This window comes from Eurosta solidaginis, chromosome 4 (genome assembly GCF_040869045.1).
Source record: "Eurosta solidaginis isolate ZX-2024a chromosome 4, ASM4086904v1, whole genome shotgun sequence".
NCBI lineage: Eukaryota > Metazoa > Arthropoda > Insecta > Diptera > Tephritidae > Eurosta > Eurosta solidaginis.
Genome location: NC_090322.1, coordinates 277,775,990 through 277,795,100, shown reverse-complemented (window position 1 = coordinate 277,795,100; position 19,111 = coordinate 277,775,990). Strand labels below are relative to the sequence as shown.

Sequence of the window (19,111 nt, the reverse complement as noted above, 5' to 3'; positions counted from 1 at the left end):
CAACCCTCTGCTAAGTTCGTATCGCTAAACTGTTGAATAAATAACTCCAATATGTAATAATGCAAAATGGCCTTTATTCAAGTACTTCACAATAACACTTGTACTTTGCAACGAATAGCTTACTTAATAACCAAACTGATTGACAGCTCAAATGAAAACTATTCAAAATAATACTGCTATAGCTCGCTAGATAGCGCTTAATCCAAATCTCAAATCAAACTGAATTACTTCTTACTCGCCTGCACCGCTTTTATAGTTTACGCTGCATACTTCTAGGCTCTTCGATTTCCAGAAGTTACTAGTTGTTTCGGCTATAAAATCGCCAGCCACAACTACGTGCACAAATTATTGCCCTCTCTTGTGACCACTCAGATAAGATATATGCATGTGTTTGTAGTTTACAGTCTCCAGCACACACATAAGCGTATAAGTAAATTCATCGGTGTGTGACATCTCATCTCTCGCTGCCTTGTATGTAAATGTTGCTTGTCGGAATGTGTACATATGTGTAGACGCAATTATTGATTCGTTTATGTAGATCATAATGATTGAATTATTGATGTGAATTGACGTCACTGCTTAGCATCGGCCTGGAGATGGCAGCACTCCTCAGTTTTGCTAATATTCGTAACAATATAAATACTATCTCCAACCTCCTCTTCATAATCTACTTTCTCTTAATTAGTTTTTATTTTACTTACTCTTACGTAGTTTATAATTTACTTTCTCTTACTTTCATTTAAACTCACTCTCTTTCATAAACCGTTATTTTTAATTTAATATTTAAGCTCAATTAGTCGTTAAGAAAAAATATGTGTCCAGTTGGAAAATAAAGGTGAAATAAATCAGAACCAAAAATCCACTACCTTATTATATATATACATATTTTATAATATAATTTTGCTCACTATGTACGCTTCTGTAAGTTGTTCTGTAATCCGTAATTATATTTAGTCTGATTAATTGAAAAATTTGTAGACAAATAAATAAATAAATAAATAAAGGGAAGGTGTTGGTAGCACAGAAACATTATTTGTGTAAACAATTAAGTGGCAACGCATACACAAGCTGATCGGCACTTCCGTTTTTTTTTCTACGACTCGAGCGACGCATTAATCACTGTTTTATGGTTAAAATACTATTTTGTAAATAAATTCAATAAATGAAGTATTCTGAAGTTAAAAGACTAATTTCCTTTTTGCATTGAGGTTATAGTGCAGACAAATGCAGACAAACTAAAAAATGGTATCTTCTTGGTCCCAAAATCTGAGTCTTCCATTAATAATTTTATTTAAACCAACCAGTTGCATAGCATCAATTTCAATTTATTTCGATTAATTTAACAAGTATTAACAGACAATAATTTACTATGCTACATTTAAGTACTTAGCTATATTTTCCAGATATTCTTTGGGACGATAGTTTTCCCTTTCCCTGACAATATTTGTAAAACAATGTTCTTGTTTTTCCAGCCGTCGTCGTTTACTACGTTTTTCACCAGTTAACACCTTTTCTATTTTGGTTTCTACCAGAACTTGTTCTTTTATCAAGTTGGATATAAGATTAAATATATTAACATGATGTTGTCCAACCAAACTGGAAAGTCGGCGATGCCATGCTTCAACATTATTTTTCGTTCGGGGAAACTCATCCAAAACGTTTTCGTAAACGGAACAGTAGTTGGGAGCATATTGGAGCTTCAAAAAAATAACCCTTAGCTGAATAAACACCGGCTACGCGATTCACAGTCTTTCTGCACAGAGCACTTTTCTGCGTAGGCGGCCTTCGGCCCCGCTTCAAGAAAATAACCATTAGCCGATCCAACACCGGCTACGCCCTCGCTGAGCTTATTTAAACATATATAGGTTTATCTTCATTTATGAAGGTACAAAATATTAATTGAAATAAGAATCCATAGTCCTTTAAAGTATATACTTATTCAAGAAATCATATTTATTTTTGGACGGAGAGTCTAGTCATTTCCGTATTATGATTAGTCTGTATTTTGATTTTTCTGAATTTGAATTCGTTTATATTTTGATTTGTCTAAATTAAGATTTGTCTGTATTTTGGTTTGTCAAAATTTTAATTGTCTATTTTTCAATTTGTCTTAATTTTGGTTTTTCTTGCTTTTGATCTGTCTGTATTTTGACTTGTAGGAAATTTTGAATTTTGTCTGTATTTTGGTGTGTCTGGATCTTGATTTCCGACATTGTAAGTGTCTCCCATATATGTAATACTCCTATATTGCTAATAGAAAATGCTCGCAATGTGTTTTGAATTCGAAATCAAAACAAGACAGCCTATAAAATTTTTGTGATTGTAGCAGCATAAGTGTGACAAGAAAAAATTGAAATTTAGGTACATTCGATTATTGAAAACAAAAACAAAAACGTTTAAACAGCAATATATCGGCACTCTGATGTTTGGAAATGTACCTGGCTTTTTGTAGTAATATAGGAGTATTACATATATGGTGTCTCCCAAGTCTGGTATCTGGTATCGATCATATATGTTAAAAATTAAAAAGTAGAAAAAATGTATAGCTGTATAGCTAAATGGTTAGCGCAGCGTGTCTAAAGCGTACTGATGATGAAGGATTAGCACCCTTTGAAATGGATCTATCAGCGCAGCTATGGCAGGTTATCTGAAAAATTTTCTACTTACTATTCCAAAAACAAAACACAATTTTTCAATTATAGAAAAATTAAAAAAACAATAATCATTACAATAAATTATTGTTCTGACCTTGAGCTCGTTTCGAACCTTGAATACTTTATCAATGGGTGTATAACATAATACAGAAAACCAAAAACCCGAAATTCAAAATGTCGACATTCGAAATGCAGACAAATCAAAATAAAGATAATTTAAAATAAAGACAGATCAAAATATAGCCAAATCATAGTACAGACAAATAAAAATGCAGAAAAATCAAAATACAGACAAACCAAAATTCAGACAAAACTAAATACGGACAAATCCAAATGCAGACAAATCAAAATACAGACAAACAAAAAAATGATATCTTGTTGGTCCCAAAATCTGATTCTTCTATTAAGAACACCTTTCTGCGTAGGAGGCCTTCGGCAGCGCTTCAAAAAATAACCCTTAGTCGATCCAACACCGGCCACACGATCCCCAGTATTTCTGCCCAGAAAATCTTTCCGCGTAGGCGACCTTCGGCCGCGCTTCAAAAGAATAACTCTTAGCCAATCTATCACCGGCTACGCGATCCCCAGTTTTTCTGCCCAGAACACCTTTCCGCATAGGCGGCCTTCGGACGCTCTTCAAAAAAAAAAACCCCTTAGCCGATCCAACACCGGGTACGCGATACCCAATATTTCTGCCCAGAACAGCTTTCCGCGTAGGCGGCCTTCGGACGCGCTACAAAAAAATAACCCTTAGCCGATCAAACACTGGCTACGCGATCCACAGTATTTGTGCGCAGAACACCCTGCTGCGTAGGGGGCCTTCGGCCGCGCTTCAAAAATATAACCCTTAGCCGATCCAACACTGGCCACCCGATCCCCAACATTTCTGTCCAGAACACCTTTTCGCGTAGGCGGCCTTCGGCCGCGCTTAAAAATAAATAACCCTTATCCGATCCAACACCGGCTACATTATCCCCAGTATTTCTGCCCAGAACACCTTTCCGCGTAGGCTGCCTTCGGACGCGCTACGAAAAAATTACCCTTAGCCGATCCAACACTGGCCACGCGATCCCCAGCATTTGTTTCCAGAACACCTTTCGCGGAGGCGGCCTTCGGCCGCGCTTCAAAAAAATAACCCTTACCCGATGAAACGCCGGCTACGCGATCCACAGTATTTCTACCCAGAACACCTTTCCCCGTAGGCGGCCTTCGGCTGCGCTTCAAAAAAATAACCCTTAGCCGATCCAATACCGGCTATGCGATCCCCAGTATTTCTGCCCAGAACACCTTTCCGCGTAGGCAGCCTTCGGACGCGCTTCAAAAAAATAACTCTTACCCGATCCAACACCGGCTACGCGATCCCCAGTATTTCTGCCCAGAACACCTTACCGCGTAGGCGGCGTTCGGACGCGTTATAAAAAAAATAACCCTTAGCTGATCAAACACTGGCCACGCGATCCACAATATTTGTGCCCAGAACACCTCGTTGCGTAGGCGGCCTTCGGCCGCGCTTAAAAAAAATAACCCTAAGCCGATCCAACACTGGCCACGCGATCCCCAGCATTTCTGTCCAGAACACCCTTCAGCGTAGGCGGCCTTCGGACGCGCTACAAACAAATAACCCTTAGCCGATCAAACACTGGCTGCGCGATCCACAGTATTTGTGCGCAGAACACATTGCTGCGTAGGGGGCCTTCGGTTGCGCTTCCAAAAAATAAACCTTACGCGATGAAACGCCGGCTACGCGATCCACAGTATTTCTACCCAGAACACCTTTCCCCGTAGGCGGCCTTCGGCTGCGCTTCAAAAAAATAACCCTTAGCCGATCCAACACTGGCCACGCGATTCCCAGCATTTCAGTCCAGAACACCTTTCCGCGTAGGCGGCCTTCGGACGCGCTACAAAAAAATAACTCTTAGCCGATCAAACACTGGCTACGCGATCCACAGTATTTGTGCGCAGAACACATTGCTGCGTAGGGGACCTTCGGCCTCGCTTCAAAAAAATAACCCTTAGCCGACCCAACACTGGCCACGCGATCCCCAGCATTTCTGCCCAGAACACCTTTTCGCGTAGGCGGCCTTCGGCCGCGCTTAAAAATAAATAACCCTTATCCGATCCAACACCGGCTACATGATCCCCAGTATTTCTGCCCAGAACACCTTTCCGCGTAGGCTGCCTTCGGACGCGCTACGAAAAAATTACCCTTAGCCGATCCAACACTGGCCACGCGATCCCCAGCATTTCTGTCCAGAACACCTTTCCGCGTAGGCGGCGTTCGGACGCGCTATAAAAAAATAACCCTTGCCGATCAAACACTGGCTACGCGATCCACAGTATTTGTGCCCAGAACACCTTGCTGCGTAGACGGCCTTCGGCCGCGCTTAAAAAAAATAACCCTTAGCCGATCCAACACTGGCCACGCGATCCCCAGCATTTCTGTCCAGAACATCTTTCCCCGTAGGCGGCCTTAGGCCGCGCTTAAAAAAAAATAACCCTTAGCCGATCCAACACCGGCTACATGATCCCCAGTATTTTTGCCCAGAACACCTTTCCGCGTAGGCGGCCTTCGGACGCGCTACAAACAAATATCCGTTAGCCGATCCAACACTGGCCACGCGATCCTCAGCATATCTGTCCAGAACACCTTTCCGCGTAGGCGGCCTTCGGACGCGCTACAAAAAAATAACCCTTAGCCGATCAAACACTGGCTACGCAGTCCACAGTATTTGTGCCCAGAACACCTTGCTGCGTAGGCAGCTTTCGGCCGCGCTTGAAAAAAATAACCCTTAGCCGATCACGCACTGGCCACGCGATCCCCAGCATTTCTGTCCAGAACACCTTTCCGCGTAGACGATCTTCGGCCGCGCTTGAAAAAACATAACCCTTAGCCGATCCAACACCGGCTACATGATCCCCAGGTTCTCTGCCCAAAACACCTGTCTTAATTTTGGTTTGTCTGTATTTTGACTTATCGGAAATTTTGAATTTTGCCTGTATTTTGGTGTGTCTGGATCCTGGTTTTCGACATTGTGAATGTCTCCCTATATCAATAAGCCGATAAAACAAAAACAAAAGTAGAAAAACGAAATGTGGAAAAAAATAATATAAAAAACCGAAAATCCCGAAAAATAAAAACGTCGAAAAAGAAAATATCGAAATATAATTGTGTTAAGAATCGTTTGATGTGAGTGGACGTGTTTACACTGTGTCGTGGGGTGCGCGCATTTGTTTATACGTTTTATTTCGTTTTCTTTCTTTTTGAACACTAACAAAATGCAATGTTCAGCTTGTAACACCAAAATCGACCGCACGAAGGTGGCTAAAGTCGCGTGTGTAGATTGTGGTGGCTTTTTTCATGCTTCTTGTGCCAAAGTCACAGCCGCTGATCTCGATTTTATGAAATTGAACAATGTAAAGCATAGATGTGAGCCGTGCATTGTTCTGCGCCGTAAATCGCTACATCAACAGCCATTACCTGGTGCTGCATCTGGGCTCTGTTCGGGTGATATAGCGGACGCATCTGCTGCGTCCGGATCGAGCGGTGCGACCACAAAATCGGCAACAACAGCACTTAGCAAACCAAAAATAACCACCAACAGCAGCCAAAAACAGCAAACACACAAGATACCCAGCAATAACCGTGACAATATACGTTCAAGTGCAAGTGAACGAAGCAATATCGTAAATAACAACAACACAAACGCATACGAAACGGAATCAATCCAGCCGCCACAGCAAATACATATTGATGGCGACATAAATACAAAGGAAATAACTTTGCAGTTGCTTTATGACGAAATTGTGAGTCTAAAGAAAGTGAATACCGAGTTTCTAAGCACGGTGAAACAACTCAAAGAGGAAAATCACAAACTGAGCGAGAGAGTATCGAGGCTTGAAAGTGTATTAAATTGGCGTGAACAACAACTACTAAGCAGTGCAGTCGATATTATTGGTGTACCAGCGCTAACAAGTGATAATGCGAATGAATGCACAAAGCAAATTTTAGGCGCTGCTTTGAACTTATCTGTTTCTCCAGAAGAGATAAGCAAGTGCTACATCAAAAAATTCAAGCAAACAAACGTGCTCCGTATTCATTTTGCCTCTACTGAGTTGAAGAGTAAAGTTATGTCCCAAAAACGGAGAGAAAAGGGGAAATTAACTTCTCAGCTTTTTGGTGATGGACAGAAAAGCACCAATATTTACATAAACGATAGTCTCACTAGCTACAACAGAGCGCTGCTTACAGTAGCGAAGAAAACAAAAAAAGCACAAAATTATAAGTACCTGTGGATAAATCATGGTAGAATAATGATGAAAAAGACTGATAATAGCGACGTTGTTATTCTTAGTACTTTTGACGATTTGTCAAAAGTAACGTAGTTTTCTAATTATTATTTAATACTTGCATATTTCAAATGGCTTTCTCAAATATTTTATATATAAACAACCTCGCTATAATCAGCCCTATTAATGATCTTGATTTGATGTATAATTCTACGGATTCGTTTGTTGCTATTCATCAAAACATACGTAGTCTTCGGCAAAATTTTGATTTATTGTTGTGCAATCTAGAGATGTTTAAAAACTATCCCGACGTAATACTTTTGTCTGAAATCTGGATATACTCCCACGAAATTCATGATTTCACTATACCTGGTTATAATTTTTTCGCGAACACTAATGACAGTTATTCTGCAGGTGGTGTTGGAGTTTTTGTTCGGGATATGTATGAGTGTGATTATTTTGAATGCAATCTCACAAGTGCTGACATCCTAAAGGTTTCAATAAGTATTTCCGGTGCAGTCTTTACTTTTATATGTGTTTACAGGCTACATGCGATACCTGTTCAGATATTTGTGGAAGAGTTCTCAAATCTTCTCCGTAGTGAAAATTCAGCCAATATTGTCATCTTAGGTGACTTTAATTTAGATATTCTTAACGCTAATCCTACCATAGATAGTTTCCTAAATCTAATGGCTGGTCATGGTTTAACATCGTATTTAAATGAACCAACTCGTAGTATGTCTGGAAGCTGCTTGGATCACGTTTTCTGTCGTGTTAGTAATCATTTTCTCAGTAGTTTGCGTAGCCTAAATCTTGATGTCGGAATAACAGATCACACTATGACTGGTGTACTACTAAGCAAGGCCTGTGCAAAAAACAATAATAAAAAGGTTAGTTCTTGTTTAACGCAAATAAATTTTGACGCTCTAAACGAACTATTGCGATTTGAGTCATGGGATGAATGTTACTCTGAAAAAGACGTATCCAAGGCATTTAATATTTTTCTGAACATTTTTAACAGACACATTAAGTCTGCTAGCTTTTCTTTTATCCCTCGCAGATCTGATTATAAGTTAAAACCATGGATTAGCAAAAAGTTGCTCAAAAAAATTCATCTAAAAAACAAGCTTGGAAAAAAGTGTAAAAACCACCCATCAAACGCAAATCTTCGCAGCAGGTATATGAAATTATGTAGAGAACTGAAAAAAGAAGTACACGTGGAGCGTGATAATTTCTATCGAAATAAGTTTAGGTCTTCCTATGGCAATCCAAAGAAGGAATGGAATATTATTAACGGTCTTCTGAATCGCAGTTGTAAAGCTAATAATACATCAATTGTTTTATGTGATGGTAGCGTGAGCTTTTCTGATCCTCCAATAGTGGCAAACCTTTTCAATGATCACTTTCTATCAATAGGGCAATCACCTGTTTTCGAATCCTCCGCTCTGATACCTGAGTTCTCGAATTCGGGAAATAGTTTTTTTTTCGAGCCATTTATTGGCATTGAAGTTTTAAAAACAATTAATTCTCTGAATAACTCTAGATCATGTGGTTGTGATGGAATTTCGAATCAGACTCTTAAATATGTGGCACTAAATTTAGTTGATATCCTAACGCATTTGTTTAATATGAGTATTTTAGGTGGATCATTTCCTTTAGACTTAAAATGCGCTATTGCCATTCCTTTATTTAAAAAGGGTGACAAAACGGATATAAATAACTACAGGCCTATTTCATTACTGTCTTCAATTTCAAAAATTTTTGAAAAACTGGTTAAAGGTCGAATCCTATCATTTCTTGACAATAATAACTATTTCAGCTCAATGCAATTCGGGTTCAGATATGGGCGGTCAACAGAAGATGCCCTGCTGGACTTTTGTTCTCACATATATAGGGAACTAGACAATAAAAAGAATTGTGCTGGACTGTTCGTTGATATCAATAAGGCATTTGACATGGTTGATCATCAAATTTTATTAGACAAATTGTATTTTGCGGGCTTCCGTGGTTTTATATATAATTGGTTTAAATCTTATTTGTCAGGAAGAATTCAAAAAGTAAAAGTTGGAAGTAGTATAAGTAACCCAGTTACAATTAGCTTAGGTGTACCTCAAGGATCTGTCTTAGGTCCTATTCTATTTTTGATTTACCTTAATTCAATATTCTCGCTGCCATTGTATGGAAAAGTAACAGCCTTCGCTGACGACCTTGCTATCGCCTATGGCTCATCGACCTATCTGGATTTAGTAGCAGGAATCAATAACGATGTGCATTTGCTAAGAGTGTGGTTTGCAGCACATAAGCTCTGTGTCAGCAAGAAAACGAAGTTGATGTATTTCAATTTGCATCCAAAATCCTCACCTGACATAGCCATTGTATTCCATGCTACTGACTGCAAACGTTTTGTACTAAATAATTTTCTGTTCTGTGCATCGTTTAAAGCTGAAGTAAATTGTTCCGATAAGTGCTTCACTATTGAAAAAGTAAGCGACTTCCAATATCTTGGTGTTATTGTTGACCAAAACTTGAGTTGGTCTACGCATATTTCTCGTTTGAAGTCCTACTTGCGATCTTCCGTTCGTTATTTTTACAATTTAAGAAAAGTTTGTTCAAACGAAACACTTAAAACTATTTACTACGCTTTAGTCCACTCCAAGCTCCAATATGGTATAACCTGTTGGGGTGGCGCTGCAGGTAATAAAATCCAGCAGCTTCTAACTATTCAAAAATGGGTCATAAGAAAAATATGTAATGTTGATCGTTTTCACCACTCTATGGAGTTGTTTAGGGATCTGAAAGTTCTTCCTGTTAAGCATATGTACTACTATAAAACGTTAAAGATATTTTTCATTCGCTGTGGGTATTTACATAGCCTGGTATCGGATAGTTATAACTTGAGGCAAAACTCATATGGACTTGTGTATGTCCCGACCTCTCGAACAACCAGCTTCAACAACTTCTTTACTATCGTTTCTTGTAAAGCTTTTAATGCGTTGCCTGCATGTATACGTGTCACTAGAAATCTGAATGAGTTTTTGGGAAAGGTTAAATCTTTTCTACTAGAGAAATCACACGAAGACATCAAAATTTTGCTGAACCATAGCACTTAAAAAAGTATATGTACATATTGTATTAATATATTTTATTACTCATTATTTTTAATCAAACTTCACCCCACGCACTATTTTACATGTTTTTGAATTCAATTTTATTCGGAGATGGCATTCGATACTAAAATACATATATTTTTACAGAATGCCTTACTTTTCTTTCTGTAATTATGGTTAATTTAATTTAAGTCGCTATTGTAACATATATGCTGTTTTGAAAGAAAATGAATAAAAAATGAAATGAAAAAATGAAATGAAAATGTTTTTAACATGTATGTATGTATATATACACTGAAACTTTACATGGATTGCCAAGTGCCTAACTTTATCTACACTTATGAAATTTTTGCGCAGAAAATTAGTACTGTCAAATTTCAGTATGCATTATACTTAATTGCAACTGAAATGTGTCTCACCATTTTATCTCGATACTATTCTCAACTTCTATGACTGAAAATGTAGGTGTATATGCATTTAAAAAAAACACGGCTAAAGTATTAGAAATGGTGCAGTGCAATAACGCCCACGGGCGCTATTTCCCTTTTTATAAAAAAAATGAAAATAAAAATAATATAGAATAGTACAAAATAAAACAAAATTAAAAGATAATACGCCTTTTTTAAAAAGAGGAGGATCCCTTTTGTCCACACTGTCCCTCCGAATTGGAAAGCGCAGAACATGTAATGTTTCACTGCCCTTGTTTTCACGGCGAAAGACTCTCTGTACACAGAGTTCTGGGAGAGTAGGCCTTTTTAGTTATGACGCAACTGATGCATGCTCAAAAGAAGCCCAGAGAAATGTGCACACGAAGTAAAATAAATAAATGTAAGGCGCGATAACCTCGGAAGAGATTTTAGGCCGAGCTTTTCTTCCAATATACATACGTCGCGCTCCTTTTAATTTTTCTTACAAATTGGCGGGACGGGACCTACTTGTTTTATGCCGACCCCGAAAGTCATCTGCAAGGCAGATGAGTTTTCACTGACAGCTTTTCATGGCAGAAATACACTCGGAGTGCTTGCCAAGGGGCGACCCGTTTAGAAAAATTTTCTTCTAATTGAAAAACCTTGTTTCTAAAATTTTGATGTTGCTTTGCCCGGGGCGTGAACCCAGGATCTTCGCACCACGGCGGCCGCCGCTCATACGAAGTAGTGGCGACTAAATCGCTTTTCCCTCCGTGACGTTATGCCTAACGGCGGTCCCACATAGTAAGTATTACAAACAAAAAATATTATGTACGCGAAACTCCTTTCGGTATTTTTCTTGAGGAATTGAAATGTAATCAATTCGTTTTCTGTGGGGGAAAAGAACTTATAACTTTCCTCCAATACTTGTAATATGCAATTGACTGTAATTTAATACCTAAAGTAATCATTACTACCCATCTCTGTCAATATCTACCGAACTATATTCATTTACAAAAACTTCCACTAATCAGCGAGAAAAGAAAAAACAGCGTTGGAGGCTGTGCTATGTATATATGTATGTGCTATGTATATATGTGAATAAATTAATCCCAGTTAAAAACGCGTTCGAAGGGTCTTCAAAGAAGGGCACTTGCCATTTGTAAGGGCATCACAATGTTAAAACTGTCGGTTAAAAGCTCCGCGAGGACACAGAATTAGCCCTAGTACACTACCTCTTAATGTCATAGTTCTGTGCTAGTTTCGAAGTAGTGCGTTTCATTGCAGGGATGTTTCTGCCATGAAAAGCCTCTCAGCAGATGCCATGTAGGCCCCACAAATATGTCTTAAGCTTTTTAAGATTTTATTTTATCATTGTTATGTAATGTACAGATGTGAATAATTAATACTTTATCCCTTTTATTTATCTATTTAAAAGGGCTGGTACCCGGGAAGTGCATAACAAATTGGAAAAAAATCGCCGGGCGCACCTCAAAGAATGCTATGAACAGCTGAAGAATCAACTTCCTTTAAAAGAAGATGAACGCAAGAAAACCTCCAATTTAGCAATACTTGGCGAAGCGATTAAATATGTTAAAGTGAGACAAGTTTTTGATATGCTATTGTCGTAATATGTGATATTTATCAATTATGCTTCCAGACCCTTAAAAAGAAAGATCAAGAGCTTGAAGCTGAAGTGGAGCAATTAGCTAAAACGAAAATAAATTCGCAACTTAAGCTTGTTTCATTAAAAAGGGAGTTAGGTCCAAAGTATGAACAAATGTTTCCTGGACCATTTTTGGACTTTGACCTAAACAATTGTGAAAAGGGTACGGCTAATTACTTACTATATGTATATACATATGTATGTATATGGGTACATTATAGTGCTTCAAACATTTTCTTTTAAAATAAATTAAATTACAAAATTTTGAAATTGGAAGAAATTGAAATTAAATGGCAGCAACTACTCTCTTTGTAAAAATAATTTTAAAGCATTGTAAAAACTCAACTTCGAGAAAATAGAATGGTTTTTTTAATTTAATGATTTGGGAAAATTTTAAACAACGTGACATCCGGCCGGACAAGGCGACAGCTGTTTCGATTATACCTACCACTTCAATGAACCCCAGCGGGTTAGGGGATCAGAATATATCCGTGGCAGGTATGCCTGTCGTAAGAGGCGGCTAAAATACCAAATTCAAGGGGCTGTGTAGCGCAACCCTTCAGGTTGCCAGCGCAATATATAGCTTCTCCAAACCCAATTGTCAACCTCACCAATCCGCGGCGAATCCTGATTCACTAACAGACGAGGCTCTTGCAACCCCAAGCTGCTCAAGGAACTTGGGCGTGGGGAGGGAGGGAATTGGCCTGAAGGTTTAATGTGGCCACATTAATCGTTCCCTAGATGGTCGGGCTAGCACCTTAATGGTGCTGTGGTACCGGAGCGTACCGGATCCGTATCTGGCAAAGGACCATCACATCGATAACACTCCCAAACCCTTCGGGGAGCAACCTTATCGCTACAACAACAACAACAACAAACACTTCAAAGAATGTTCTCGCGGGAGTGGGATTTGAACCCGCACTCCTACGATGGTTGAAGTGTTATAAACGCATTCAGCCACGTCATGCCTTAGTTGTTGTAGAGAGGATTTTACTATATGTTTAAGCCGCTCCCAGAATTTTTTAGACAAAAGATTAGCGCAACTTTGTATTATATTTTGAGCAAATTTGTACGAAAAAAGAAGCAATCAAAATTTATTACGTTTGTTATACAAGTAAATACTGACAAATAGAGCTGCCGAAAAAGTGAGGCTATGTTGTTGACATCACCTTTATTATTACATCATGGCAAAACGAATTCAACCAGCTCGCCGTGCAGAAGAATGTCAATTCAAAATTAAATTTGAATTGATTTCGATTAACTGACATATTAAAGTACAAGGCGTTGTATGGAAAATAAGAAGAAGCAATCAGCTGTTGGGATAACAACACCTGGTACTGAATCCGCCTTGCCTGGTACTGAATTCGCCTTGATGTCAATTCAACAGAAAATTTTGTGAAAAGAAATATTGCTGAAGGCGTTGCTTGGAAATTATCAAGAAAAAGCAATAATGGAATAACAGCCCGTTGTATGCGCAGTCTTACTCTATTGGAATAAGAAAATTAAAAATGAATCCTCAAGTGAATAGCACTATCGGTTACTTGGGACCACGATAAGTCATGAGATCGAATAGTTACCCAGCAGCATGAAATATTGTTTAAAACCTATTCTCAGACCTTCTACGTACAAATGTTCACACAAAATTTCATTGAAATATGTTCAACCGTTTCTAGGGAGTTTTCCGCTAACATTGTGACATTTTTGTGAGAATTTTTTAAATAAGACGCAAGGGGAATTCAGTGCCAGGTGTTGTTATTCCAAGAGAGCTGATTGCTTCTTTTTGATTATTTTTAATACAACGCCTTCATACAACAATATGTCAGTTAATCGAATTCAATGCAAATTTTCTTCTGTAGCCGAATCGTGACATACTATCCGTGAGAGAATGCAGTTTTTCAAATCACAATAGCTCCGAAATGGTGTATCGGATTAATGAAATATGTGAACTAGGGTCAAAGCGAATCTATACAAGGTGATGGCAAAGCGAATTCAACCAATGAAATATGAAATAAAGAAATATGAAACTTTGGGTAGGGTAAACGCGTACTCACTAGATCCATGATATATTATTATTATTTTTTAATCTTTTGATGGCCTTATTGTTATCGCTTGAATGAAAACGAAATGAAATGACTTGAAATTCTTCTACACGCAATTTGATTTGAAGTCGCTCTGCCATCACCATGTTTACATTCTGGGTAAGCGTTTTGGCAGCATTTTGACAGGATGTTCAATATCGGCTATCTTCAGCGGGTGATAGAAAGAGATTCTGAATGAGACCGCCATAGTCAATTAAAAATCAAGTGATCGGTTCTATTTAAAATTTTGACATCTATGCAGAAGTTATCACACTTGTCTTATCCACATATACATATGTAATACTTCTATATTGCTACAAAAAGCTAAGTACATTCCCAAACATCAGAGTGCCGATATATTGCGGTTTACATGTTTCTGTTTATGTATTCAATAATCGAATGTACCAAAATTAAAGTTTTTCTTTGTCACACTTATACTGCTACAATCACAAAAATTTTATAGGCTGTCTTGTTTTGATTTCGCATCCAAAACACATTGCGAGCATTTGATATTAGCAATATAGGAGTATTACATATATGCTTATCCACAATGGATTGAGTAATTAAGAAATTAGTGTACGTGAACTTAATATTATTTTACCAATTTCAGAGCATTTGAATGAAACTACATCTCTTTCTTCTGGCCGAGGAAGTATATTATATAGTTCGTCAAGCTCCTTATCGAGCGGAGGAAGTAATGGCAGCACGACCATGTCCTCACCGGTTGGTGCAAGTGTAAGTTAAACAATAAACTTTATTTTTACAATTAAATATAAAATGAATTTTATTTAAACACAGATATCCCTGCCCACTGCATTATCACCTGTGATATCTAAAACTTATATAAATAGCAACATCTCCAACAGTTCGGGTAGTGTCAATAACAATAATTCTTCCAATATAAGCATGACATCGAGGTCTATCGGTGTGTTGGAGCATAATCAACAACATCAGATTAAGACATCTTCAATACCTGCAAATACTAGTCCGACAGGTATGTTGCCTGCAAATGCAACTTTAACTTTGGCAAATGGATCAATTGTAAATGTGAATAATGCAGCACTCTCGTTGACGGCTAAAAATATTTCAGCCATGTCGCTAACACGGGACTCCCCAACTCCTTCAACTCCATCCCCATCTCCATCATCTTCGAGTTGCATTTCATCGTCATCATCATTGATATCATCATCACCACCGAGTGCTCTGAATGGCATGGTAAGTGGACGAAGTGTGACTGTCAGTATTCCGAATAACTTAAAGATAAGCGGAAACAATTCAGTTGGTGTAAATAGAGTAACAAGTGCGGGCTCTTGTGCAACAGTCGGTAATAGAACATCGTCGACAGCCGCTCCAATAATAGCAACATCTGCGCCTGCAAACAGCGTTAGTTCTTCGAATAATGGTAAATATTGAGAATATTTTAAGAACTTTATTCACCACTACCCTGCAAAAATCGCGAGTACTCCATGAATGCATGTATGGAGTACTCTCTATAGACCAAGCGAGTGCTCCAAAATTAACCATAATTCATACAAAAAATATGGTCCAATTAACATTGCGATGTCCTAGGACTGGACCATATACTCCAGCTCCGCATTACATCAGAGTAATCCATGGAGTACCCACAGTCCAATAAACATCGTGTTGAGATTAAAATCGCTAAAAACGAGCAATGATCGGCTTACAATATGTTCGTGTAGAAACATGAGTTGGTCCATTGCTGAATTACAGTGGAGTATAATGGTAAGTACTCTAGTATGACACAAGTGGACCACATGATCCAACGATTTTTGCAGGGTAGGAATATGCACGATTTAAAATGTCCACATATCTGTTGTAACAGTAATAATTTGACTGCGGTATATTAACAGCTCTAGTTAATGCCCAATATTAAAAATCCATCCTTTTGTCTTTGTATGTTAAAGCGTATCACGAGCCAACCACGGCATACATACGTAACCAACCATTCATTCATTTGTAATGTGGAACCGATGCGTCTAAAAGCAGCATTCCTATGGTCAAACCCTTTTGAAACTTCAAATTCCCTTAGACTCCCTTAGCTCATAAGGATTTTGAAAGCGCAAATACCATTTTTTGCCACCCTGAAAGAACAACGAAATTTTGTTTTTGCATTTAATTCCCTATTTGATCTCCCATTCTCACTCCTTCGCAATATCAAAAATGTAAGTATTTTTCGTCCATAAACGGTAAGTCTGATTTGAGAGTCATCTTTGTACGCGTTGACTCGCTCAGAAAGCCACACACGTCTATGCGTAATTAATTTTCGAATTTTTCTCCATCTCCGTAAATTTCGATTACTTTGTGACTTAATACTAAATACAGAGTTAGTAGGTGTAACTAAATTAACTTCACCAACACATTCAAGCTGATTCTTGATATAATGTCTAGATTACTATTCTTAATTTTTTAACATTTCTGGTTAAACGTAAAATGTCTCATTAAACAAAAAAAAAACTGCTCCCAGGGATATCAACAAGCGTAAAGTTTACTGCTGAGTGGAATATCACCCTACCTCGGCAGCCGTTTCAAAAATGACCTATCTTAAAATTCGGTTGAAGAACGGCTCAGAATTCGTTTCAAAAACGCCCGATCTGAGTTAAACTTTGATTTATTTCAAAATTGTCAAGGGCCTAATTGACTGTCCATACTTATTAGAAAGGATTTGGTCAGGCATGCTTAACCAACGAAACGATATCATTTCGTTACGATAATTAACGTTAATAAACGAAACGAAGTCATTTCGTTTCGTTTATTAACGTTAAGATCGTCAAATTAACGAAATGATTTCGTTTCGTTTTCTGCCATATCAAAACGAAATCAAATCGTTTATGTTGATTATTAATTTCAAACTATGCTGGCAAAGCTGATTGATGGCGGAGTCATTAAAGGTGAAAGCATTATCCAAGCTGATTGCAACTTTTCTCATGAATTTTGACAGTACGAACATTTCTCAGAGTATTTTTGACATTACCACCAACGAATTACACAAACAAATTACATAGAGTTTGTGTGTGTATGTGCGCTCGTTGTTGCCACCTTACGGCTTCACCATGGCTATAGCATTGCCAGCACAATTCAAACATAAAGTATCACGTTTCTGTTAACGTTTTTAACGCTAACGAAAGCTTTTCGTTTCGGTTAAAAACGAGAGACAATTTATCTTGATAATTTCTTTATCGATAATATTTCGAAGTGTTTCAACGGAAACGGTGGAAATTTTTTGATAAACGATTAGCTTAACGTTAAGGTGCATCCCTGGATTTGGTTTAATGTCCCTCAACGGTTTCTTCGTAATATGTATCCTTTCTATGGGGTTAAAACGAGAACGCTATATGCTCGTAATGCTCCCGTAAATCGTGCTTTAAGGGAGTTTAATTCACTAAGTGATGCTATCACTTTGGATTTTTTTATGCCAATTAATGCTTTTTTCGCGATGCTTAACTCAGCCCTATAAGTGGTTCGATTTATACACAAAATTAGTATGTAACCTATAAATTAGTTAAGTACATGGTCTGTAAGGATTGTATTCCAAAGACTCATAATTAAATAAAGGTAAAGAATAAAGATAAAGGTATTTTGACATAAGCTGCGGCGTTTATGAAACAAATTCTGGTGTAGGACGGTCTTCTACCGAATTTTGCGATAGGGGGTATTTGAAACAAATTTCGAAAAAGGATGTTTTTGAAAAAAATTCTCAAATGGGGCGTTTTCGAACTGTCGGCTGAAATAGGGTGATACTCCACTCAGCCATCGAATTAGCACTTATTCCGAAGTAGTCCCGAAATAATCCCCAAACCGTCACATAGTGATAAAAACAGTATTTTCCGGAGATAGTTTTGAAAAATCCTGATATTCAGCCCTATTCTGCATTTCGACTTGGATTGGAATTTTTTCGATTTGGCAATTTTGGTATTCTGTGTTCCAATCTCTTTCGATCCAACTTCGAATCGTTCGATTTTTTGTATTCTGCATTTCGATCGTAGTTCCGTTTTTCTAAGTTGCAAATTAGTTGGCGGAAAAATATTTTCTTTTTATTTTTTTATTAATTCATAACAGAATTTTAACAAAAATGTAAGTAAAACTTGTTAAGAAACGTAGAAGGCTTGATGATGGTTGTTTTTTATATGTTTCCAGGTCAAAAACAACATGTCGATGTCGAAGTCCTTGGACGTATTTGCCCCGCAAAAGTATCTAACACATACTTGAAAGCATCCTTGTTAAGTCGAGAGTTTTTTTGGACCTAAATAAGAGAATAAGTCTTTAAACTTTACCACTTTTAAGTTCAATTTCTTACAATTCGTCACTCATCTCAAATGGATTACACAAATGTCGCAATATTTGCCTTTCCATTCTCGTCTGGCCATTTTCGTATGCGTTGCTTTCCAACTCCACAAATATGCCGCGGCTATTGATTCCATTATAATAGACAGCTATAATTTGTGTCTGTTCGTTGGGTCTAGTTATATGCCAAAGCAAGCTGCCGGCGTAGAGGAAGGTGAAGCGAAAACGTAAACAATCCTTGCGGAAGGAATAAATAAACCTTTATAAAGTATTTTAGGCCAGTGCAATGAAATTAGCATCCTTAAAATTCAGAAAATGTCATTTATATTCGTGCAGGAATCCGTTTTAACAAAACTTGGTGGCCACAGCAGGGAATTGGCCAAAAAAACGACAAAAAACACTTACAATTATGAAAGCACTTCACTCAAAAAAATATAACACTCCGGCAATATATTCTATTGCTTTTTTTTTGAACAAAATGGCGTGGATAATAAAATATAAACGTTTTTCAGTGTTTTTTACAAATTTGCTTTAATTTATTTTGTTCCAATGTTCACACATTCCGTACCAACAGATGATTTCGAAAAATCATTTGCTCTTCCTCTTCTCT

At 37.8% G+C, this 19,111-nt stretch overlaps 1 protein-coding gene across 19 annotated transcripts in view; it reads left to right on the top strand.

Annotated features, from left to right (window-relative positions):
- LOC137247504 (uncharacterized) overlaps positions 1–19,111 on the top strand; it is a 95,780-nt gene that overhangs the window by 62,821 nt on the left and 13,848 nt on the right. For 17 of the 19 annotated variants that reach the window (XR_010951849.1, XR_010951848.1, XR_010951852.1 and 14 more), the window contains 4 exons: positions 11,894–12,053; positions 12,116–12,284; positions 14,810–14,934; positions 14,998–15,601. Coding sequence is in view for 14 of the 19 variants with exons in the window: in XM_067778461.1 (XP_067634562.1) it covers positions 11,894–12,053; positions 12,116–12,284; positions 14,810–14,934; positions 14,998–15,601 (1,058 nt within the window). In the remaining 5 variants the exon portion in view is untranslated. The remainder of the gene's footprint in view (positions 1–11,893; positions 12,054–12,115; positions 12,285–14,809; positions 14,935–14,997; positions 15,602–19,111) is intronic. The other 2 variants (XM_067778474.1, XM_067778475.1) reach the window with 2 other exon arrangements.